The 23,046-nt window shown below is 53.9% G+C and overlaps 1 protein-coding gene across 12 annotated transcripts; it reads left to right on the top strand.

Moving 5' to 3' along the window:
• Positions 1 to 18: 18 nt before the first annotated feature.
• On the top strand, positions 19 to 22,122 carry LOC132337385 (flotillin-2). 12 transcript variants are annotated; one of them, XM_059865909.1, is made up of 15 exons: positions 19 to 160; positions 238 to 356; positions 887 to 1,010; positions 1,096 to 1,407; positions 2,006 to 2,173; positions 10,123 to 10,204; positions 13,988 to 14,078; positions 17,937 to 18,060; positions 18,472 to 18,590; positions 19,003 to 19,116; positions 19,209 to 19,328; positions 19,709 to 19,923; positions 20,038 to 20,221; positions 20,361 to 20,510; positions 20,688 to 22,122. In XM_059865909.1, exons 1-15 carry the CDS (start codon positions 34 to 36, stop codon positions 20,724 to 20,726), a joined length of 2,088 nt encoding a protein of 695 aa, XP_059721892.1. In that variant the 5' UTR covers positions 19 to 33; the 3' UTR covers positions 20,727 to 22,122. The 12 variants fall into 12 exon arrangements, with proteins under 12 accessions (XP_059721892.1, XP_059721893.1, XP_059721894.1 ...); XM_059865910.1 differs by lacking the exon at positions 13,988 to 14,078 and adding an exon at positions 12,164 to 12,254; XM_059865911.1 differs by lacking the exons at positions 19 to 160; positions 238 to 356 and adding an exon at positions 383 to 726.
• Positions 22,123 to 23,046: the final 924 nt, after the last annotated feature.

Here is a 23,046-nt window from a genome sequence, read left to right as displayed (position 1 = left end):
ACCCGGGCTGCCCGGAACGGCGGTGGCGGCGGCATGGGGTGGGCGCTGCTGGGCGTGGGGCTGCTGCTGGCGCTGTACACGCTGCTCCGGCACGGGCTGCGCGGCGCCCCGCGGCCCCGCACCCGCCCCGAGCTGCGCGGCCGCACCGCCATCGTCACCGGTGAGCGACCGGCGGGGAGCCGGGACGGGCCCCGGTGCGGCCCTTGCCCCCGCTCAGCCCCGCGCTCCGCTCCGCAGGGGGAAGCAGCGGCATCGGCGCGGCCACGGCGCTGGAGCTCGCTCGGTGCGGGGCCCGCGTTATCCTGGCGACCCGCAGCGCCCGGCGGGGAGAGGCCGCCGCCAGCCGCATCCGCAGGGTGAGCGCCGGCACCCCCCGGAACCCCCGGCATTCCCACCCACGGGACATCCCCGAACCCTGCGGTACCTCCAGGGTACCCTTGGCACGGGCAACTCCAGAACACCCCCAATGTGGGTCATCCTTGGATATCACATGAACACCCCCAGATGCCTCCATGGGCACCCTGAGGACACTGCCATGGCATTCCCTCAGCGGTGCAGGGATGCCCATAAGAGACCCCCAGGACACACAACAGGACATCTCTAAGCATCTCATGATTAACCCCCAAAACACCCCCATGGGTACATCCAGGTACCCCATGGCACATCCCAGGAACAACCACTCAGACACGCCCACAGGACATCCCAGGCACCCCAAGATTCTCCAAGGTGGGGCACACTGTACCACAGGGGAGGCTGCAGCCTCCTATGCTGCGGGGTCCCAACACACAAGCCCTTGGGCTGGATCCAAGTGCCCAGAACATCCCCGGCCTCTGGCTGGCTCCAGCCCCCACCCCTGGCCCTGCCCCAGCCCCCTCTGTGCCCACAGGAGACGGGGAACAACGAGGTGCTGTTCATGCATCTGGACCTGGCCAGCCTGCGCTCAGTGAGAGCCTTTGCCACCACCTTCCTGCGCCAGGAGCCCCAGCTGCACCTCCTCATCAACAATGCAGGTGAGTACCAGGACCCCAAAAAATCCCCTCTGCACCCCCCAGGGCAGGCACCACCACGGGCTGCCACTGCCTCCTCGTTCCGCAGGGGTGAGCGCCGGGGGCACGACAGAGGATGGCTTCAGCCTCCCCTTCCAGGTGAACCACCTGGGCCATTTCCTGCTGACCCAGCTGCTGCTGGAGCGGCTGCGGAGCTGCGCTCCCAGCCGGGTGGTCATCGTGGCCTCCAGCGCCCACTGCGCCGGCCGCCTGCGCCCCGAGGCCCTGGGCCGGCCGCCCTCGGGGCTCTTCTCCACCTTCCAGGACTACTGTGACAGCAAACTGGCCAACGTGCTGCACGCCCGCGAGCTGGCCACGCGCGAGCAGGGCACACAGGTCACCTGCTACGCCGTGCACCCAGGTAGGAGCCAGCTCACCCTTGGTGTCTGTGAGCTGCACACCCTTGTGTCCCGTGGTGTCCCTCTGTGGGGCTGGTGTCCTGCTTTGCAGCCTTTTCACTGGGAATTCCTTCAAGGGGAGCATCTCTCCTTTGCATGGTGTGTCCCTTTGCATGTGTCCCTGTGCACAGTGTCTCTTTTCATGGCATGTCCCTTATCTTGGCATGTCCCTTTGAACCCTGTCCCCTTGCACTGTGTTCCTTGATACAGTGTGTTCCCTTTACAGTGTCCCTTTGCACAACACATCTATTTATACAGCGTGTCCTTTTTCATGTGTCCCTTTGCATGTTCCTTTCTCCTCTTTCCTTTTTATCCTCCTCTTTCCTTTTTTCCCCCCTCTCCCTTCACTTTGTACCTCTCCTCACCTGGGACACACCCACACAGCCCAGCCTTGTGCACGGCCAGCGGTGCCTGGGGACAATCACAGCCATGCTGCCTGTGGCATCTCCCTTATGTGCCTATCCTCTGGGACACACAGGGGGACACCCCACATCTCCTGGGACACACAGGGGGACACCCCACATCTCCTGGGACCCCCCCACACGTGCCAATCTCCCGCAGGGTTCGTCAACACCTCTCTGTTCCGGCATGCTCCGCTGTGGCTGCGCCCGCTGCTGCTGCCGCTGGCCTGGCTGCTGTTCCTGGACGCGGCCGAGGGTGCCCGGGCCGTGCTGGACTGCGCCACCCGGGAGGGCCTCGAGCCCCTCAGCGGCCGCTACTTCACCCACGGTGGGCCCCGGGTGCCCTGGCCGGCGGGGCGCGATGACTGCCTGGCACAGGAGCTCTGGGAGGGCAGCGAGCGCCTGGTGGGCTTGGGGACAGCGGGGGGACAGCAGGGGAGACATGGGAAGGGCCCTGCTGCTGCCACGGCACAATAAAGCGATGGTGGTGAGGATGGAGCCCGGGGCGTCCTGTGTGGGTGTGGGATGGGGGTGAGCGAGGGGCGCACACTCACATTCACAAACACACACCCCCCCACACACCCCCACACACCCATCCCTTGCACACTCAGGTTCCTCCCTTGGACACCGCGCATGCGCACGCCCCCGATGTTCTCCCCGCGCACGCGGTGCCCAACATGGCGGCGCGCCCGGCCCCGCCCCCGGGGTGTGGCACCGACCTCCCCAAGATGGCGGCGCCCGCGGGCCGCGCCCCCGCCGAGCGAGGCGCGGGGGCTTGTGGGGGCGGCTGGCGGAGGGGCCGGCATGGGGAACTGCCACACGGTGGGGCCCAACGAGGCGCTGGTGGTGTCAGGTACGGAGGGGACAGAGGGGCTGCGGGGTGACATAGAGGGCACCCTCAGGGAGTTGGGGGTCTTGGCTGTGAGGGGACTGTCAGGGGTTTGAGTGGTTCCTGTCCTGAGAGGATCCTGAGGGATTGGGGGGTCTCTAATGTGCTAGGAGGGGGCTTTGGGGGTCCTGGCTGAGAGGGAGCTCTCAGCCATTTGAGGGGTCTCGATCACGGGGGGGACTGGCAGGGGGTGTCTCTGTGATGGAGCCTCATGGGAGAGACAAATCGGAGAGTCCTGGCTGTGAGGGAACTCTCAGGGGTCCCTGTCAGGGGGAACACTGTCATGGAGAGAACCTGTGGGAATTGGGGGGGGGCGGGTGTCTCTGTGATGGGGTGTGCAGGGAGGGGGGAATTGAGGGGTCCTGGGACTCCGAGGGATTCCAGAAGGGATCTTTGTCATGGGGGGTCCTAAGTGATTTGGGAATAGATAGGGAGATGGGAGATGCTGTAATGGAGCTGAGGCTCCGGGGTGGGGTCCCAGCAGCGCAGAGCGATGGGTGAGGTCCGGCTGCAGCAGCAGCACCTCCAATGCTGCTGATTCCAGGTGATGTCAGGCACTGGCACCAGCAGAGCTCAGACAGGCTTTGGCTGGCATTGCCAGGAAGCCATCCTGTTCCTGGGGCAAGGTGCTACACGTTTGTCCCTGCAGTGCCCATCTTCATCCATCACATCCTGCTGCAGCTTCCTCACCAGAACATCACCTGGACACTCAGTGGTGCTGGCACTGGATGCAGGTGATGCCCACTGGACATGTGGAATGTCACCAGCAGGTGACTGAGGTGACTGAGGTTGGGGTTAAACAAACCAGTAGTGAAATCCCCCATGTCTGATTCAACCTGTCACTGCTTCAGTGCTGCTGAAGCTCCAGGCTGCACTTTGGCATGGACCAGGCTTTGTGCAGACAGGATTATTATTAATTCATGATTGTTAGGAGGATTAATTATTGTTAGGTAATGCGAGGGCTGGGAGCTTCCCTCTGTGACAGACTGAGGCCAGCTGCAAGGTAATGAGCACAGGTAGAAAATGCATATGAACATCAAGGATGTGCCTCCAGTCACAGCTCTGCCACGCTCACAACTGTGTTATTGTGGTTTTGGAGCCAAAGCCTCCAGCAGGCTGTGGCTGATCTGTTATCAGTTCATCTCTCTTAGATGACAGACCTGTTACGGGAATTCTTGAGGAGATGCCAGGAGCAGGCTGCAGTTCTGGAAATAAATATGCCCACGTTGCTGGTGGCTTCTAAGGAGTTGCAAACCCCACCCAGCAGCTGCCCAGAGCAGCAGTATTCCTTGCAGTTCTCCTGGTCTGCAGTTCCCAGTGGGATCCAAAGCTGATGCTGTGCTTCCCTCCAAAGAGAACCCTGTCAGAACTGGCACTGCTTGGTGAAATGCCACATTCACGAGAAGACTGAGAAGCTGTGCTCCAGGTGTGCGGGGATGCCCTTTAGTCTCAAAGTTTGGGTTTGCTTCTGTTCAGTTCTGGCGTTTACAGCTTCCAGGATGAGCCAGCAGGAATTTGTGGCATCTGCTTGCAGTTCCAGGCGTGGTGCTTTTCCACAGCCAGGAGCAGCGAGCCCAGGACACTCCTCGAAGTGCAGCTGTGTTTTGGGAAGGGAGCAGAGATCAGCCCGGGTTCTGCCACTTGGGATGGGGTTTGGAGCTGCCACCAGGCTGGTTTTCCTCAGCTGCTGCCCAGCGTAGTCTGCAGATACTTGTTGAATCCTGAGGGCACCCACTGGGAGCTCTGCAGGGCCCTGCAGCTCCTCTGTGCCTGTGTGCATTAGTGAGAGGTTGTAGCTCCAGGCCTTTGAAATTCCAGGAACTTGAGCCATGTTCCTCCTGGGAAAAGCAGGGAGGACCTCGTGGGCCAGCATTAATTTGTGTGATACTAAGTTGGATTTAGGGAGACTGGGGAAGGGAAGGAGAAACTAAAAATAATTACCAATAAGCCAAAATAATATTAAATAAGTTTTAGTTAAATTAATTTAAATAAACCAAATATTATTAGAGGCAGGCTTTTGGCATGCAGTCTTGAATTGTCATGTGGTAGTTATTTGAAAGACTTCACTTGGTGGGAGGGTTTTCTTTATTTTTTTTTTACTCAGCCTGTGCCCCTTTAGTCCTGGGCCTCCCCTGGCATGGGGGTTTTTCTGAGGAGTGTTGTTCTTTCTTTTCACTTTCTTGTGAGACACTCGAGTTCTTCCAGTGCTCCAGAAGCAGCCAGCTGTGCCTTGGGAACGTGGAGCTTTGTAGCCTTATTTGGGAAGCTGCTTCCCAGGCACAGCTCAGCACTCTGCTGTCACTGCTGTCCCTCCCCTGCTGAGCAGCACCGACCTCCTTCTAAGAAACTGCACTGCTGATCGATCCATCAGTGAATTGTGGAGCCCAGGATTTGTAAGGAAGAGCCTTGAGTCTCCCCACATTGTGAGTCTGACTTTTCTGGGAGACTCCCTTGGTGCAAGGTCTGGGGAGGCTTTGGCAGGAGCCTGGCACATCACTGAGCCCACTCTGAGCACAGCTGGAGCTGGTGGAGTTTTCAGGGAGGTACACAGAGTACCTGTTCATCCCCATATCTGAATGTTCCCACCAGCCAAATGGGCTGTGAAGTGCAGGGTTTGGGTTACAATCTGGTTAAATGCAGCTTTTGTGGCTAAGGTCCATCTGCTAATTTTAAGTACAGTGCTATAATGTTTCCACAGTGGCACAGTAAGGAAATCTGTATTTGTAGTTGCCATATTCATCTAACAGTTACCAAACAGTGTTGCCTAAATCTCTCCAGTTGAAGCATTTTCCTTCTGGCTGTCAAGAGCTGCAGCAGAGCAGTTCTGAGGGGAACACCTGGAAATATGTGATGGGAGAAGTGGGCACAGCCCTCCCTGTTCCTGTGTCAGAACAAACTGCTACTTCAGCAAAAGTTTAGGGAGTGAAAGGAGGAAAAAAATCAGGGGAGTGCAACCCAGCCAACCCAACTTTATCTCCTAGGAGACTACTGAGACAAGTATGTTGCTTGTAACACCTACAAGAAGACAAGTAGAGGTATTTGCCATGTTCAGCTAATCTGATTCCTCCTCAGGTGAGCAGAAATCAGCTTGAGAAATATGCTCCAGCCCAGTTTCTCAAATTTTAGTTTGGTGCAACACCCTTTGGGGCTCCTTGATGTCTGTCAAGGAAGAGCTAGCAGTTAATTCTAGTCTTGTGTAGACATTTCCTGCTGCATGCCAGCAGTCAAGGGTGTGTAACCCTTCCAGGGCTGCTCTAAGCTCTTCCATCCTGTTGCTGCATCCCTCTTAACCCTTCAAGAACTGCTCATGTGCTATTTTCATGTTACTTTCCTAAGTTGAAAGCCTGAAATAAGGATTTCTTGAGGTTCTTGAAGCCCTTCCTGCAAGAGACAGCCCACAGTACAAGAAGGAACTGGTTTCTCAGATATTATGAAACTAATATGAAACTGCCTGGACAACCATTGCCAGGAAACTTGACAGTAGCTCACTGTTCAGCTGAAAGAATTTATCAAGTAAGTTCCTTGTTTTGGCTTGGATAATGGAATCGAGAATGTGCTTATTGAATTTGCAGACTGAGCTGGGAATGGGTTCGAGAGCTTTGAAGAGCTGGATCAGGATCAAAACAAACTCTGGAGATTGACCCAATGAGCTGAACAAAACCCAGTGCAGTTCTGGAAGGAGAAATGTAGAAGTTACATTTAGGTGAGAAGAGTCTATTGCATGAAAATGGAACAAGAAGGTCCAGGCCATGTCCTGTGCAAAGATGTGGTGGGCAGCAAGAGCCACCTGAACCTTCACACTGATGCTGTAATTCTAGTTCTTCAGCCTTAAAAGAAATAGGAGCTTGTGGGAAGGAGCAGGCAGCTTCAGCTGGGTCTCAGGAGGTTTTGCCCTATGTTCATACAGTTCATTCAGTTCACACTGTTTTCCAGGGTTGTGTTTGGGGTGTTCCACCTCTTGCACCAGGCAAGCCATGCAGGAAGTTTGTAGTGGCACTGGTGGTCACCTGCCAGGTTTAACTGAGTGCTCCTGCAGATTTGGGTTTGTCATTTTGGCAAGCCAAAAATCTTTCCCCACAGTTGGTTTCTCACTCCTTGTGATACTCAGGGGTTGCTGAGAGTGCAGCCTTGCAGCTGGTCTCAAGTCATGAGTGCTCAGAAGGGCCCTTACCCAGCTCATCTGGGATCTTTCCTTCTCAGGATGTTCACCTGTTTGAATGTGGTGGAGATCAAGGTTTCCCTTGTCATGTGCTTGTTCAATCTCCAGGACTTGCAAACTACACTTTGGAAAGAAGGGGGTGTACAATAGCCCCAGATCTTTCCTTTTGGTTTCCAAAAGGAATTTTGGAGTAGTATCTCAGTGATTTTGTTGTGTAGCTTCATTGTTGTTTGTCTTCTCTGAGTTGCTGTTCATGAGATGAATTATTAAATGTGTTTTTAAACTCACTCTATAGCCTTGTTACTCATTAAGTCATTTTCATATAAATCACATCCAGAGCAAGATAGCCAGTGTAATCTGCTTTCATCTGCTGCAGTGACCATCAGAGGTGTTTATGGATTCAACTCAGAACCCTGCATCTTTTGAAGTTAATTTTTGTTAACCTTGTACCATTTCTGCATGTGAACAAAGCCTAATTTATACGCACAGCAAGGCCTAAGAACCAGACGCTGACTGTAGTCTGGGCCCTGCTCTAGGATGTGATTTTCTTTATGCATGCTTTTGCCTTCCTCTGTCTCTGCATTATCTTTTGTCAGTAACTGTTTTCAATTACTAACTTTTTCCTGGTCTGTCTGCACTCAGCAGCCTGTTTACCATGACCTGATTTTGGAAAGCTCACCACTTCCTGCCAGAGAGGTAACTCAGTGCCCGAGTTACCTGGGAGAGCAAACAACACTGAGCTTGTTCAGATCATCCCAGCTTTGATGTTTTGAGCCCTGTGTCCCCAAAACTGTTGAGGCTCATGTTCTTCCTTGCTCACTTCCTGCATCTGCTGAGAGCTGCTTTTATCTACCAACCCCCAAGCGATTAATCTTATTTCATAATTTAAAAAAACCCCAAACAAACAGACAACGTGCTTTCTCCTGGCTCTGGGAATTCTTGCTTGAACATGGGAGCCCTTCATTGGGAAGAGGCCAAGCTGGCTGGCAGCTCCCTGGCTATGAATCCTCCATTTGTGGCCCTGCACACTGCCCCGGAAGAGGCACGGTGGATGTTTGTGGAAGCCACTGTGAGACCCAGTCTGCTGGAACAGTGGGCGTATTATAGCTGGGAAAGGCAATTTCTCTGCCAAATCTCATTGTGCAAGAGGGTTTATTCTTTAGTCTTGCAAAGATTTTGCTTTGTTGGTTCCTTTTTCACTTGCTGCCTGAGAATTGAGAAAGAGGGGCAGGACTGCCATGGAAAATGAGCCTTCAGCTCCTCAGCCTTGCCAGGACGGAGCTCTGCTGCGCTCAGACGTCCAGCATGCGTGAAAGCAGCTGGCTGGCATCCCACTCCTCTTTAATGTGTTAGTTTTCCCTGGTTTTTTTAGGCTTTGAACAGTTTTTGACATATCATCTAGCTCAGTAGACCGTGCTCTGCAGCTGTGTCGTGTAGCACCAGGACGCAAATGTGGAGCTCATTTTGTGTGTGATACTAAAGAAGGTATTTCCTTGCATTTCCTACAGAAGAAGAGGAACATCTGTGTGGAGAGGCACTTTCCTGTAACAATGGTGGGTTTAGGGTGCAGAGCTTTCTCAGGATATTATTAAGAATAAATTAACAGAGGTTCAGTAAAAACCACATAGACCCTGGGAAATAAAATACCTTTCCATGTGGTGCTGCTTTTCCTGAGTGCCAGGAACACCTCCCTTCCTGTTCTTGGAAAACAAGGGCCTGGCTGAAAGGCTGAGCTAACCAGGCTGACGCCCTCCAAGAAATGTTAAAGGCATTGTGGTTACTGCAGGATGTTGTATCATCAGCTTCTGTAACGCTTGCTTGGCTGAAATCCCCTTCCAGCTACAGGAAAAAGCTATCCAAAGGCTGGCTCAGAGGTGACAGGAGAATATTCCTCTAGGCTGTGCAGCACAGGAGATCTGAAAAAGTGTGTGAAGCCTTTTCCCGTTTGTGTTTAATTCTTACTGAAATGCAAGGGTGAAGAATTGTAGATGGGGCAGATCTGCTGGTTTGTCAACCACTGCATGGAAGCCAGTGAAGCAGGCAGTGTGTGGCCAGTGTCTGGAAGCAGACAGTGTTTGGAAGTAGGCAGAAGATGGCTAAATGACAGAGAACTGGAGCAAGAGGAGGAGCAAGAAGAGGAGGAGAACAAGGAGGACAGAGTCCCCTCCTGCAGTCAGAGGGCCCTGCAGGCATGCTGGCCTGGATGTGTGTTGCTTCTGCTCTTCATTTTGACCTATGCAAACAATACTGGTCATTCCTCTTGAAAGGACTGCTGCCTTCATCCTTGTTCCTTTCCCCTCCCACAACCCAAAGCTCCCAGAGCCACTCTGTTTTCTGCTTTTCTGCTCTTCCTCTGCGCCGGCTCTGTCTTGCCTGCAGAGATCTGTCCCACAGGGCTGGAACTGGCTGTTGCTCTGTTTGCACAGCACTTGCCTTGCTGAGGCCCTCGGGCACTGCTGTAGTAAGAGTGATTATGGAGAGCAGCTGAGAGAGGGAATTCTGGCTCGATCTGCCTGAGAGTCAGCAGCTCCCAGCCCTGGTCCGAGCCAGGGAACTGCAGAGTTCCTCCCTTCCCAGCCATGAATCTGATCACTGGCAGGGGGCTCTCTTGAAAGGCAGCAGGTGTCTTGTTCTTTAAATCAAAGATAGGAAAATCCAGACAGCGTCTTCTGGCTTCACCGGGATCAAATCTTAAATGTGTCAGAAGAGTTCTGGAGGCTGCCTGAACCTTGGGCACATCCAACTCTGAGATGGACCATCAAAGCATCAGACACTGTGCTATTTGCACAAGCCAGAATTAGGAGGTGGTTTTTGGGAGCTCAAAGATTCTTCTCTCACAATGCTGATTTCAGAGCTTCTGTAGGAATTTAAGGATAGTGTGAAGGAAAGGAGGTGGATTTCTTATGTGGCTTTCCAAAGCAATTAATATCACAGTTGAAGATACTGATATTGATTCTGGTTGCTAAAAGGGCTGAACAAAACTAAAATAAAGCCCTGGTTTGGCATACAGTCCTTTTCTGTGTGTTACTGTTGGTCATAGTGAATTGTACAAATACTATTTTCCAACTTTATAAGACAATTCCCAAAAAGGTTGCCTTGGGAAAACTGCCATGTGAAGCCCATGGAGAGGAGGAAGAGTAGGAGCTCCTCTGCCTGTAAGTTACCCCCTGTCCAAGAGCACGTGCATGTGTGTAATCCTGATGTCTCTGCACTCTCTGCTGTGCTGCAGGTGGCTGCTGTGGCTCTGATGAGAAGCAATATGTGTATGGAGGCTGGGCCTGGGCTTGGTGGTGCATTACTGACACCCAAAGGTAAGGAGACCCCTGTTCTTTGTGGGCTTTTGGAGTGGGAATTTGGCAAAATCATTCCAGTGAGGCTGTCAGCAGTATTTTTAGGAGCACTGGATCAGGCACTGTGTATGAAACCAGGGATGAGCATCAGGAGTTCTTTGCTGGCTGTTGGCATGGGGACAGCTGGGTGCCACAGTGCAAAAGACACACACAAAAAAAGAAATCACATGCTTTCAGCTGGAGTGCTTTTCAAACAGCCTCTGTGTCCACAAGAGGAGCCAAGCTCTGCCCCAACCCCTCACCCAGTAACAAACCAGTTTGTGGCCTGCAGTGCACCAGTGCCCCCCTCTGCTCCTCAAGTCTGTCTTTGTAAAGATCTGCTGACTGCTGTCACCTTGGGAGCAGACTGTTCCCATTTAAAACCACGGGATTTCCCTTCTTTCCCTTTCCTCAGTTGTGGATTGTGCTTGCTGCTGCTTACAGTCTGGTCTCTAAGCTGACATGCTGTGGTAGTGCTGCTGTCCTGCTAATACAGCTCTTTGTGTCTAGGATCTGTAGGAATGCTCCCTCCCAAAACATCCCTCATGTTCACTGATACAGGTTTCCTCCATCTGTGTGAAAAAATTAACAGGGAAAAGGATAAAGACGTGACTTTTGAGTTTTACACCGATGGCCAGAGGTTGTAGTTAGCCCTTACAGCCTCTTCCATCCTCTTTTCCCTGTACCTAACCAGCAAAGTGAGCATGTGGCTGCCCTCACTCTGCACATGGTGGGAGGTTGGAGAGGAAGGAAAAGCCCAGCTTGAGGGCTCAGTGTTTAAGGGCTGCATTTGAGCCAGACAAGCTTCATTCCCAAATTTTTTTGAGACATTTGTTGGGAGAACTGTTAATTGAGCAAATGGTTCTTGCTTCTCTTCTTTTGAGAAGCAGTGCAGGACCTTGACCCGCCCAGTGCAGAAGATCAGATACATTTGGGAGGCTGATTTATTAAGTTAAGGGTAGGCTGAATCCAGGGCCAAGAACTGGAGTGCCAGGAACGAGCTGTTATATGATAGAGGTCTGGGCCTCATTTAGCAAATGGGGCTCTTGACAGGAATTCCAGCATCCAAACAAACCTTTTACTTTAAAATCCATACCAGTTCTTGTCATGGGATGTGGGGCTTAATTCTCCTTTCTTGCATGCTGTAAGCTGTGCCCCAGATGGAGCCTGCTGCATTAACATGAAGAGTGAGACAGATTTCCTTCTCTGAAATTAGGACATTTTTTCTGGAACTGCCAGTGCTGCAAGCAAGAGAGACAGGAGCAATTGTGTTGCTGTCAGCGGCATCCCGCCAGGTAGCATTAACCTGGGAACAAAAGGAACAGTTAGAACTGGCAGGGTGCTGGGCACTTATCCTGCTGCAACCTTGAGCACTGGGGAAAAAACAAGGGGAAAAAATGCTGTCCCTGTTTAGGGGTCAGAAATAAAAGCAGTGAGAGAGACAGTGTGGTCTAATATGCCTCTGGGGAAGCCAAATGGTGTTAATTCAGCTTCCCAGGACAGCACTTGGAAGCAGCTTCTCTCCTCAATGCCTCAGCCAGGGGTGGGTAGCCAGGTCCCTGGTGTTTTCATTTATCTGTCCTCTCTTAAATACTGACATAGAAGCATCTATATTATTACCAAAAGGAATTTTTCTGTGTGCAAAGATTACTTCAACAGAGAACTCCAGCTGACACCAGGATGGCACAGTTTTGTGTGCAGGGTGGGGACGAGCCCCCAGCCTGTTTATCCTCATTAAAAGGAACTGCTGGATGCTGTAAACTCCCTCCCATGACCAGGGAAGCTGATTATGGAGCCCTGGGAGCAGGCAGTGGGAGAAAGGCAAACTGACCAGGGAAAAGCTGAAACCTGAAAGTCTCGTCTGTCCTTTGCAAGGAGTGTCTTACTCTCTGGTAACTGCTCTGTGTATTTGCTGTCCTACCCTTACTCCTCCCTGCTCAGAGTGTCTTTGGAGGTTTTGACCATCCTCTGTCGCTGCGAGAATGTTGAGACGTCGGAGGGGGTCCCCCTGTACGTAACAGGGGTTGCACAGGTAATAATCCTCCAGCTTGCTAACACACTGTCTAACTGTTTATTTAGTTTTCAGCAGCAGCAGCAGCAGCAGGATAAGATAAAAACTAATGGTTTTCTAATGGGGCAGCTGAAGTCTCCATACTCTCCTCTCCTTCCCCTTCTCCAGCACTTGCTCTGTGGCACTCCACAGTTCATAGGTAATGCAGACAGGTACATTCCTGACAAATTCCAAATTCAGCATTGCTGTACCTAACATTTGCTCCTGCTGTAACCCTTTCCTTGCCAGCACTGTCTCCACTGGAGGCTCTCTTGGGGGAGAGCAGAAGGGCATCTGGAAGCACACTTTAGTGTGGAGGCACAGGCAGGCCAGGTTGGATTCTGTACAGGATTTGGGACAGGTGGGAAGGCACATTTTGTGCCATTTCAAAATTGCAACTGTGCCTGGCTCTGCAGTGTTGGCTATGGATTCCCACTCAGCCCTTCTTCCTCCACATGGAGACACTGCCCGTTTTGGATGTTGTCACCTTTGAAAATACAGCACAGAGACCTCAGATGAGTTGCAGCACGCAGGACTGGCATTATGAACCAGTAATGACTAAATACCCCTGTGAACAGAACTAAGAAGCAGCACAGCTTGGATATTAAATTCCAAGTCTAGATTAGGCCTTCAGAAGGCTGAAATCCTGCAGTATCTGATTAAAGCTGTGAACACATGGCAAAAAATGCCTGTGCATGTCCTGGACAGTGGGATGTGTTTTATCAGCTCCTAGTTTGCGTGCCAGTTTAATTAGGACAGTGGCCAAAGCAGGCAGAACTTGCAGGATAGGTTTCAGCACTTCCAGCCAATCCTGGAGCAACTCAGCGTGCACACAGCAGCTCAGGGCAGCCCCTTCATGGTTCAGATGTTTGACCTGATGTTCACTGACACAGACTCTCTGCCCCGTGGCTCCCTGTCCCGACTCCCAACATCTTTCTGGCTCGTTATGGCTGTTACAGGATCCAGGCTTGGCTTCGTGGAACCTGCCACAGCCCAAGATGTCCCTTGTTTTACCATATTGTGACCTGTCTGCAGATTGCTGGGACTGGCCAAAGTACCTCGAGCCCACCTGGGGTGACTGAGGCAGCTCTGGAGCTGCAGGATCTGATCCTGGGTGCCTGATGCTCTACAGGTGCAGCCATAAGGAGCTGGAGACTCATTTCCATCTTTGGATCACGGGACACTGGAAAAATAGAGGGAGAGATGAACCAGGTCAGGGGGTAGGTGTGTGGTAGGGCTAACCCAGGGCTTCTTCAGCATCAGTGTCAGGTTCTGCCAAGCACCAGCACTCATGTGAGGTGGGTGGGAGCATCCCTGTTCTGTGCTGTGCTTTCAAACCAGTGACACCACCCTGTGCTGCCATGGCATTGGGCAGCATGGCACCATGAGCCTCTGACAGAGGGCCCTTTGGGGTCTCGATGCTGCAGCTTCTGGCTCCTCACTAACCCAGCAGGAGGGAAAGGGCCACAGGATAATTTCCAGACTGGATTCCAACCTTTGCTGATAAATTACCTTTAAACACTATCTGAAAATCTATTTCTTGGCCACAATGCCCTGTCTGTCTCCAGTCACAGACATGGTTCCTTGGCTGCATTCTGTGCCTGCCTTGCATTACCTGTGATGAGTGCAGCAGGTAGCCCGGGGCAGGAGATGCAAAGGGAAGAGCTGAGTGTGTGTAACCTGGAAACGTGCAAACATTTTACGTTTTTTGGCAGGATTTCCCTAGAGATAATGACGTTACAGCCCAGGTGTGAGGACGTAGAGACGGCGGAGGGGGTAGCTATAACTGTCACAGGTGTGGCACAGGTACAGTAACTCCAAAACATCATTTCAGGAATGCATGTCTCTAACTTACCTCTCATTTTCCCTCTGGAGAGGTTGCTGTTGTCCAGGGAGAGAAGCCAGCTGCTCTGGAATAAATCTTTGTACCAAATCACATTGTCCTTGGTGGTACAAACACGCTCCAGCATGTTCCATGTGGTGAAGGGGGTTGTGACTTCTCCTTCTCTCCCCAGAATAATTTTTTTCTGGTGTCTCATTTGTCCACGTGGCAAATGAGGTGTGTGGGGGTGACTTGTGTTTGTGGAATGCTGATGTGCTATGGTGCCCTTGGAGCTGTATTTGACCCCACAGGACTGACCCATAACCTCCTGAGATGGTATTGAGCATTATATTCCTTGGATTGTTATTGTTAGCACATGGGCCTTGTAATTCTTCATGGTGAGTTAAAGCTTGAAAAAAAGAATTTACTCCCTCAAGGCACTAAAACTGGCGTGTAAAATTTTTGGCTGGAATTGAATTTTTATTCTCTACAGCTTTCTTCAAATGTAAGAACCTGCTTTTGCTGCTTGTGGCAGCACACCAAAACCCTGCACTTCTTGGAGTCTGAGGTCTGCTGTCCTGGTACAGCCTGTCCTTGGGGCCAGGTCCTGCCCTGGGGAGGATGCTGGGAGGGAAATGTTAGTTTTTGAGGGAATTTGGCTCCTCCAATAGGCAGCTGGATGCTGTGATTGAAAATTACTCCTGACAGCTCCTTCTGCAATGGGGTGTACAAACCAAGAGTGGCTCTCAATGCACACAGGGCTGTGGTCACTGTGTGTCCAGGTGTGTTGTCACAGGACAAGTGGCTGCCACATTCTCCATGGGGAGCTTTGGAGTCAAAGGGAGCTGCTGAGTGAAAATCCCTCGTGCACCCAGCATCCTTGGTTTCTATTTTTCAGTACTTTATAGCCATCTTTCACTTAGTTTCCAGTTCTTGATATCCATTTAGCTGCTAAGGTGTCACATAACCCCAATGGTCTTTTCATGGTTGGCAAAAATGTGTGTATCCATGTCTCCCTTCATACTCTTTTCCTAAATCTGTGGGCTTTTCCTCCTATATTTGGTGTTTCTTTGAAGCCAGCATTCCCTTTTGTCCTAGTTTTGGGAAAGCCTTCCTGCAAAATGGTCTGGTAGCAGAGGGCTGGATCACCAGGTGCCTTGATTTAAAAATGCAGACCCCAGTTCATCTTATTCATGTTATTCTCTCTTCTCACTGTTTATTTTTATCACTGACAGTTAATTTTAAAGCTGTGATCTAAGGAATTGCCACACAGAAAGCAGCCTCAAGCCTGTTGGGGATGTGCATGGCAGAGATTACCTTAATTCTGCAGAAGCACTTTTTGAGGCAAACGTTTTTCTGTTAAGGGCTTGAGCAAAAAAAAGGGAAAAAACCCCAAACAAATTATTCCTAGAGAAACAGCTTTTAAAGTGTTTGCTGCAGTGATAGAAGTGCTTAATGTGCATAAGGATGCTGTTCTTTTCTTGAGGAGGGATGTAATGAGTGCTCACCAGTAGCCTCCTTCCCATGTTGGCTGGGGGCTGGGATGTGCTGGGATGCTGCTCCCTTAGGCCATGCTGGATATATAGGGCTCTATATCCTTGTGCAGCATTTTCCTGAGCCTCCAGCTGATTGGATTCTCTGTGCTCACCCCTCACTGCGAGTGCAGCTGGCTGGAGCAGGGTGTGGTGGCATCGATCCTGCACAGGGGATTGCTGGATGGAGGCTCTCTGATCCCCTGCCAGCTGAGGGCTCTCCCTCTGATGGCAATGACATTTGAGTGTCGCAGTGCCCTGCCTGAAACCCTGCAAAACACGCTGAGCACCAATTGCTCAACTCTGCTTTCTTTTGTGCAGCCTTTGCTTTGGAGGTTGGGATCTGTATTCCATGCAGAGCCAGGCTCCCGTGGGCTGGCCACAGCTCAGCAGTGGAGGCTGGCTGGCTTTATCCAGAGGCTGAATCATTCCTTGCTCCTAAGTACCACAGGGATTCTCCTAATGAACATCCTGCCCTGTGCTCTGTCCTCCCCGCAGCTCCCGAGGGTGGGGGTTGTTTGGAGAGGTGGAATTGCTGGCAGATGCTCACCATAAATGTCGCTGCTGAGTCTAATTGCTTTTGGTACTTGCAAAAATCTCCTGTTTGCTGTGAGAGGAGCCTCGTGCAGGGCTCACACTCCTGGGTGCAGCTCCAGAGCAGCTCTCCCAACTCCCCCTTGTGTGGGAAGAGCACACTGCTGGCCTGGGGTGTAGGGACAAGAAAAACCACTGTGGAATTGGCCCTGAAAAGATCCCAAGAGGCTTTGGGGACAATGCAGAAGAGGATTGCCATACTTGCCTGAGGTTGTTTGACATTTTGACTGGGAGACCCAGTCTGGGAAGCAGCAGTAGGAAACAGGCTCAGCCTGGGTTGGTGTTTCTCCACATTACAAGGGGCAGGGTTGTGGCAGGTGAGTTTTGGCCAGCTCACTCTGTCTAGAATGGCCCACCTCCTGTCCCCTTAGAAGATGACAGTCAGTCCCAGCTGTCCTGCTTTCTGGCAGTGCCTGGGCCAGGTGCTGCTGTTTGGCTCTGGAGAGATGATTTTGTGTATGGGGGCTGTCAGACAAGACTCTCAAGAAAGAGCTGTGTTGCTTTTGCAGCTGAAAGTGCTAGAAGGTATCAGGATGAGGTCTGTAGCCTGTGAATCCCTCAATAGTTTGCACTGGGACCTCAGAGGGCTCCTGTACAGCATCTGTGCTTTGGAAATCTCAGAACCAGGTCCAGCCAAGGTCCTTGGGGCAGGACTCAGGGTGCCACCAGCTGCTATGGGAAAGGAGGCACTGCCCAGCCCGGCTGTGTCCATGAGAGGGTGCTGTAGGATGCAGAAAGCTGTGTGACTGCTCTGACCTGCTCCTTCTCTGGTGCTGCCAGGCACAGAATGTCCCTGTGCCTTTTGCCTGAGCCCTCAGACTGGACATGGCCACCAGGAACTGTTGTCTTGGTGGATTGCACCCCTCATAGCTGGGTGTTGTAGGCACAGATCTCCACTGCCTAACACACCCCACAGGGATTTGTAACTCACTGTGCCTTTAAAAACCAGCCCCGTGACCAGCAGGACCATCCTAAGACCTGGCTTGGCTGGAATGGAGGCCCTTTTAGGCCTGGCTCTGGAGTAAGGGAGGTGAAAACATTGTTGGGGTGGCTGTGTCCCTGCTCTGGGGATCGTCACAAGAGTGACCACGTGGAGTGGAACAGCCAAGTCCTGACCGTGGCACATTGGGGTCATTGCAAAGGATGTCTGGGAGCTCCCAGCTACAGCAGGACAAACCAGTGGCCTTATTGTCTCATCCCTCCTTCCAGGGAGCTCTGAATGGAACCCCTGTTCCCAAGCTGCTCCCTGGGCATGTCAGACTCTTTCTCATTCTCTTTCTTTTCAGGGGTCAGAAAAATTAATTCTACTGAAAGAGGAGGAAGAGGAAGGTAACAAAATGGGTTTTGGCCAGGGCTGGTTAATACCTGGCTTTCTTCTGACTCTGGTGTTGGTGCAGTGACTGAAGTGCTGTTTCAGGGGTTTTTGTAGGGTTTCTGTAAGTTGGGTCTGGTAGGGCCAGGCTCTGTCCCCACTGCTGAGCAGCTCCACACTGAGCAGCGGTGGGGTTTGGGCAGCAGCACAGAGAACAGGGGCTCTCTGGCTGGTCCAGTGGCCTGGCTCAGCATGGGGACAGCTCAGTGTGGTCCCTTGGAGCATCGGTAGCATGGGGGCCTGGCAGCCTGGTGGTGGTACTGCTGCTTCTGCTGCTGCTGCTGGGTGCCTTCACCTCCTGGGCAGGCACCTTCAGTCCCTCTGGTTCTGTCTTCTGTCTCTAGGTGAAGATAATGACCGAGAAGGAGCTCCTGGCTGTGGCCTGTGAGCAGTTCTTGGGGAAGAACGTGCAGGATGTGAAGAACGTGGTCCTGCAGACTCTGGAGGGACACCTGCGCTCCATCCTAGGTATGGAGGGGCTCATCCTCTGGAGGCATCTCGAGTGGCTTTGTCCCCTCTCAGCTGGCTTGTCCCAGCAGTATCGCTGCCGCCACGCAGCACACGGGACCTCCCGTGCTGCCTGCAGAGGTGGCATCTCCCCTGCAGCAGCTCCCTCTGCGTGGCTGGGCCTTGTGATAAATGAGTTTTCGGTGCCTGCAGTGAGAGATGTCTGAGTCCCCAAGGGCCACAGGTAGCACATGTGGGTGGTGGTTGCACTTGTGAGACTGAGATGTTGCTGCCTCTTCTGTGGCAGGGGATTACACCCTTGTGCCCAGGCCTGAAGAGATTAGGGACAGCAAGGATGTTGCTGAGCTTAGCCCCACATTTTTGTGTGTTACCTGTTCCAAATAAAGTGCCTCACCTTCCTCCCCTCTGCAGGTACCCTGACAGTGGAGCAGATCTACCAGGACAGGGACCAGTTTGCCAAGCTGGTGCGGGAGGTGGCAGCTCCTGACGTGGGTCGCATGGGGATTGAGATCCTGAGTTTCACCATCAAGGTATGCCCAGATGTTGGGCACTGCTCTAGACAGAGCTGTAAGAGCAGCAGGAGAGAGCCTGGCCCTGACCCCGCTGCTGCAGCTGGAAGGCTCAGGCTGACAGCCTGTCCCAGCCCTCCGGGAGTTTCCATGACAGCCGCCACAGCATGTCCTGTATCCAGGCAGCTGGGCCAAGAGCACCCGGGTAGCTGCCTCTGTAAACAGGCTCGTGGAGAGAGCTGGCTGATAACCCAGCCTCCTGGGAGTGAGGGAAGATGTCGGGATGGCCTTCTTCTTGCTGCCCTCCCTGTTTGTTTGGAGCAGCTGTCATGACGTGTTCTGACCCTGGCCTGACCACACTGAGCTTCAGTGGGAAAGGGAGCAAGATGGAGTCACTCATTTGAAGTGGTTATGACTTATCTCCTCTCCCCAGGATGTCTATGATAAAGTGGATTACCTGAGCTCCCTGGGGAAGACTCAGATTGCAGCTGTCCAAAGGGATGCAGACATTGGAGTGGCAGAAGCTGAGCGGGATGCTGGCATTCGGGTGAGTCTGGAGACGTGCTGGGCTTCCCTGGAGCAGCTTTTTCTGCTCCAGCTGCGTGCCCTGAAGCTCTGCTCTCTGTTCCCTCTCTGCAGGAGGCAGAGTGCAAGAAAGAAATGCTGGATGTCAAGTTCATGGCAGATACCAAAATAGCAGATTCCAAACGGGCTTTTGAGTTACAGAAAGCTGCCTTCACTGAGGAGGTCAACATTAAGGTGAGAGTATCCCACAGCCCACTGCTGTTCCCTGGAGGGTCTGTGATGGTGTTGGTGGCTCTGGGACTTGTCAGCTTCCTCCTCCTGCATCTGTTAGGAGAGCTGGAGGTGGAGAACCCAAGTCTGTGTGTCACTATGAGCTTGCAGGAGATTCCTCTCCTGTTTGCAGCAATTCAGTGGCACTTGGAGAACAGGAAAGGATGGGGAGGGTTGAACCTGGAGCTGATTTGGCTTAAGTGCTGTGGGAAGAGCAGCATTGAGGATTGGGATGTCGCCACTGGGAAAAGGTTCAATAGCAGGAGTCGTGTCTGGTTTTGGGGTCCTTATGTCTGCGTACCCGAGTTCATGGCCCTGACCCCTCTTCTCCCCTCCATGTGCAGACTGCTGAGGCCCAGCTGGCCTACGAGCTCCAGAGCGCCCGGGAGCAGCAGAAGATCCGTCAGGAGGAGATCGAGATCGAGGTGGTGGAGCGCAAGAAGCAGATCGAGGTGGAGGAGAAGGAGGTGGTGAGGATGGAGAAGGAGCTGACGGCCACCGTGAAGCAGCCGGCCGAGGCCGAGGCCTATCGCATCCAGCAGATCGCCGAGGGCGAGAAGTGAGTGAGCCCTGCCCTGGGCTGGGCAGGAGGGGCACAGTGCTGCCCTGAGCCCCAGCTCCTGGGCTCTCTGCAGGGATCCGGGCTGCTGCAGGGCTGCATTTCCCTTGCCAGGGTGAAGCAAATCCTCCTGGCTCAGGCGGAGGCAGAGAAGATCCGCAAGATCGGAGAGGCCGAGGCTTTTGTGATCGAGGCTGTTGGGATGGCGGAGGCTGAGGGGCTGAAGCTGAAAGCAGAAGCGCTCCAGAAATATGGAGAAGCTGCCCAGCTGGCTCTAGTGCTGGATGCACTGCCTGAGGTGAGGAGGGGGCAGCTTTCCCCTGCTCCAGGTGGGCAGGGGGGGCTCCCAGACTGGGCTCGGTCTCCTGGGGGCACAGGACCTTTCCCAGTGAGCTGCTGAGCAGTTCCTTGACTCTCTGGTCTGCCTGCTTCCCCAGATCGCTGCCAAAGTGTCTGCTCCCCTCTCCAAAGTGGATGAGATCGTTATTCTCAGTGGAGAGAAAGGTAGCACCATGTCTGATGTGAACCGTCTCCTGGCTGAGATCCCCAACTCCGTGCGTGCCATCACTGGTGTGGATCTCACAAAGGTGAGCTGGGCACTGGCAGCTGGCAATGCCAGCTGCTCTAAGGGCACAGAGACTTACCTGGAAGCTTTCAGCCTCCCAGGGAGCCTCTCCTTCCCCAGCCCTGACCACCACAAAGTGAGGCAGTGCCCTGCCTCCCTCTCCTGCAGCCCTAACAACTTCTCTCTTCCCCTCCTACAGCTTCCTCTGTTCCAGAAAGCCACTGAGGCCAAGGAATGAGGTTGGCCAACCCAAAGCTAGTGAAGATCACTCCCTGTTATGCACTCAGACATCAACTGCCTTCAACACATGGGAATTCCTTTTATATCAAAGACAATCCGAGTTTTGTTTGTAACTGGTGCCTTATTTTGTAGGGCCAGAAAAATGCATGTCCTGTCTGCTGCTCTTTTTATTCCAAAGCTAAAAGGATTTATTTTCTAATTAACTTTGTGTTGTCTCAGGCCAATCCCATCCCCAGTTATGACTGGCAGCTTGTCTGGTGTTGCAGTCCCCTGTGCCTTGCTGTTCTCTGCCCTGGGGTGAACACCTGGGACTTGGAGCAGAGGTTTGGGATGGGGAGTTTTAGGAAGAGAACCAGGACCCCCCTCTCCTGGGCTCCTTGTCCTCTCTCAGTGACCCTCCTGGGCCCTGTCCCAGCCCTGCCTCTGCCCACAGCTGTCCCTGTGGTTGGCTCTCCCTGTCCCTGTGTCTCACCCCCAGGGCCCCTGCAGTGCCAGCAGCTCTGCCCAGGCTGGGTGGGTGGCAGTCAGCCCCCCAAGGAAGGTGACAATCCAGCACTAGCAGTGGGTGCTGCCCTCTCCCATGCCTGGGGAATTTTCCTGACAGGATGTGAAGCAGGGAGAGCTCCAGGGGACAGAGGGAGCCCAGCTCAGCCCTGGTGAGATCTCACCGCCACGAATACCAAAAAGTAGTGCTGTGCCAAAGCCACCCATCCCCTGAGAGGGCAGTGAAGCCACTGTGGCTGCCGTCCTCAGGTGCTGTGACCTTCCCAACCCCACAGCTGCTCAAGCAGAGTTGTGGTCAGAGGTGGGTGGGAGACCAGCAGGACACTGAGGTGGGGACAGGCTCCTCCAGCACAGCCTGTACAGCTGCCCCTGCCTCCCTCCCTCCCCCTGCCTCTTATGGCCAGTGGTTTTGCTGCCTTGTGACAATGTGAAGGAGATTGTCCCCCCTGTGTGCCTGTCCTCCCCACAGTGCCACCAGAGCCCTGTGCTGGCCCGTGCCCTTCCCAGCCTGTCCCAATGCCCATGCTCAGTGTGGCTGGCACCGTTCAGTGTGTGCAGTCAGCCTGGCACTGCTGGCAGCGGGGGCTCTGGGGGTCCTGCACCCCCAGCTTGGTGCCCCTCCCCGTGCCACAGGGCGGCTGCAGGTCCCTCCCGGAGGTGTCCTTTGCCAGGAGTGACCCACGGCGGGTGCTGCGGGGCCCCCCGTGCCCTCCGTGCCTCCGGGCGAGGGAGCGGCGTTATCAGCCCCCGGCCTGCGCTGGCCCGCGGGCAGCGGGCGGGATCTGGCGCTGGCCGGGCAGGCGTGCCGCGCCGGGCCGGGCTCTATCTGCATGTGCCGCCACCCCGCTGCCATGAGATAATAAACCCTTGAATAAACCCTTGTCACCTCCTGCTCGGCTCTGTCTCGTCTGTCCCGCCCCGGCTCCCCTGGGTGGCTTGGGCTGGCCGGGTGCTGCTGGCCCAGGGGACAAAGAGTGCGGGGAGGTGAGGTTCCAGCTCAGGCTGCTCCTCCAAGGCTCCTGAGAGCTGGTGGCTTCCACGTGCTCACCGTGTCCCCACGGGCTCTGTGTCCCAGCCGTCCCTGGAGGAGAGCCTTGTCGTGCTCCCCCAGGGATGAGTGTGGAGCCAGGAGGAGCCCTGCTGCATGGCCCGTGTGACCCTCGGCAGGGGCACCCCACGAGTGGCACCCTGGGTCTGGAGAAGGGCTGACACGTGCTGAAGGTGCTGTGTCACAGCAGCCAGGCTGGTGGAAGCAGCTCATGTCCCCTGCCCTGCCACCAGGGCCCTGTCCCAGCCCCACACACCCTTCCCTGCTCAGGGTCACCCTGCAAGCAGGACCAGTGACAGCCAGCATGGGGTTGGCATGGGCGGTTTGCTGCACTGCCTTCCCTGGGGAAAATGGTTTCTTCGTGCCCTCCAGACCCTCCACGTTCCCCCAAACCCAGGGCAGGACAACAGGCCCTGTCCTATGTGTCCTGCAGGGTGGCCCTGCAGATAGACAGGGTGGGGACAGCTCTGCAGCTCCCAGTGCCTCCTTATCTGGAGCCAGCCATGCTGTCCTGGGGCAGCATGGCTGCTGGGAGGGCTGTGGCACATGGGGGTCTCTGTGGCACCTGGGGGGTCCCACACCAGCTGTGGGGACACTCAGACCCCCTCTGCCACTATGGGGTACAAGGCCACGGGGCAGGGCTGCCCTCAGGTGCTGAGCAGGCAGAGGGGCTGGCAGGCACCCCAGCATGGAGATAATCCCATGGGGACAATTCCTGGGACTCACCTGGAGCTGGCAGGGCTTGGGGACTCAGGGACACTGCCTG

Source organism: Haemorhous mexicanus, chromosome 22 (genome assembly GCF_027477595.1).
Source record: "Haemorhous mexicanus isolate bHaeMex1 chromosome 22, bHaeMex1.pri, whole genome shotgun sequence".
NCBI classification, from domain to species: Eukaryota; Metazoa; Chordata; class Aves; order Passeriformes; family Fringillidae; genus Haemorhous; species Haemorhous mexicanus.
The sequence above is the reverse complement of the archived record's forward strand: the minus strand, read 5'-3'. Positions and strand labels throughout refer to the sequence as shown.

Bases quoted from the DNA above. Each gene is read 5' to 3' on its own strand.
- LOC132337385 (XM_059865909.1), top strand. From the start codon at position 34: ATGGGGTGGGCGCTGCTGGGCGTGGGGCTGCTGCTGGCGCTGTACACG. The intron at 357-886 runs GTGAGCGCCGGC...CTGTGCCCACAG, and splicing joins CCGCCAGCCGCATCCGCAGG to GAGACGGGGAACAACGAGGT. The intron at 20,511-20,687 runs GTGAGCTGGGCA...CCCCTCCTACAG, and splicing joins CTGGTGTGGATCTCACAAAG to CTTCCTCTGTTCCAGAAAGC.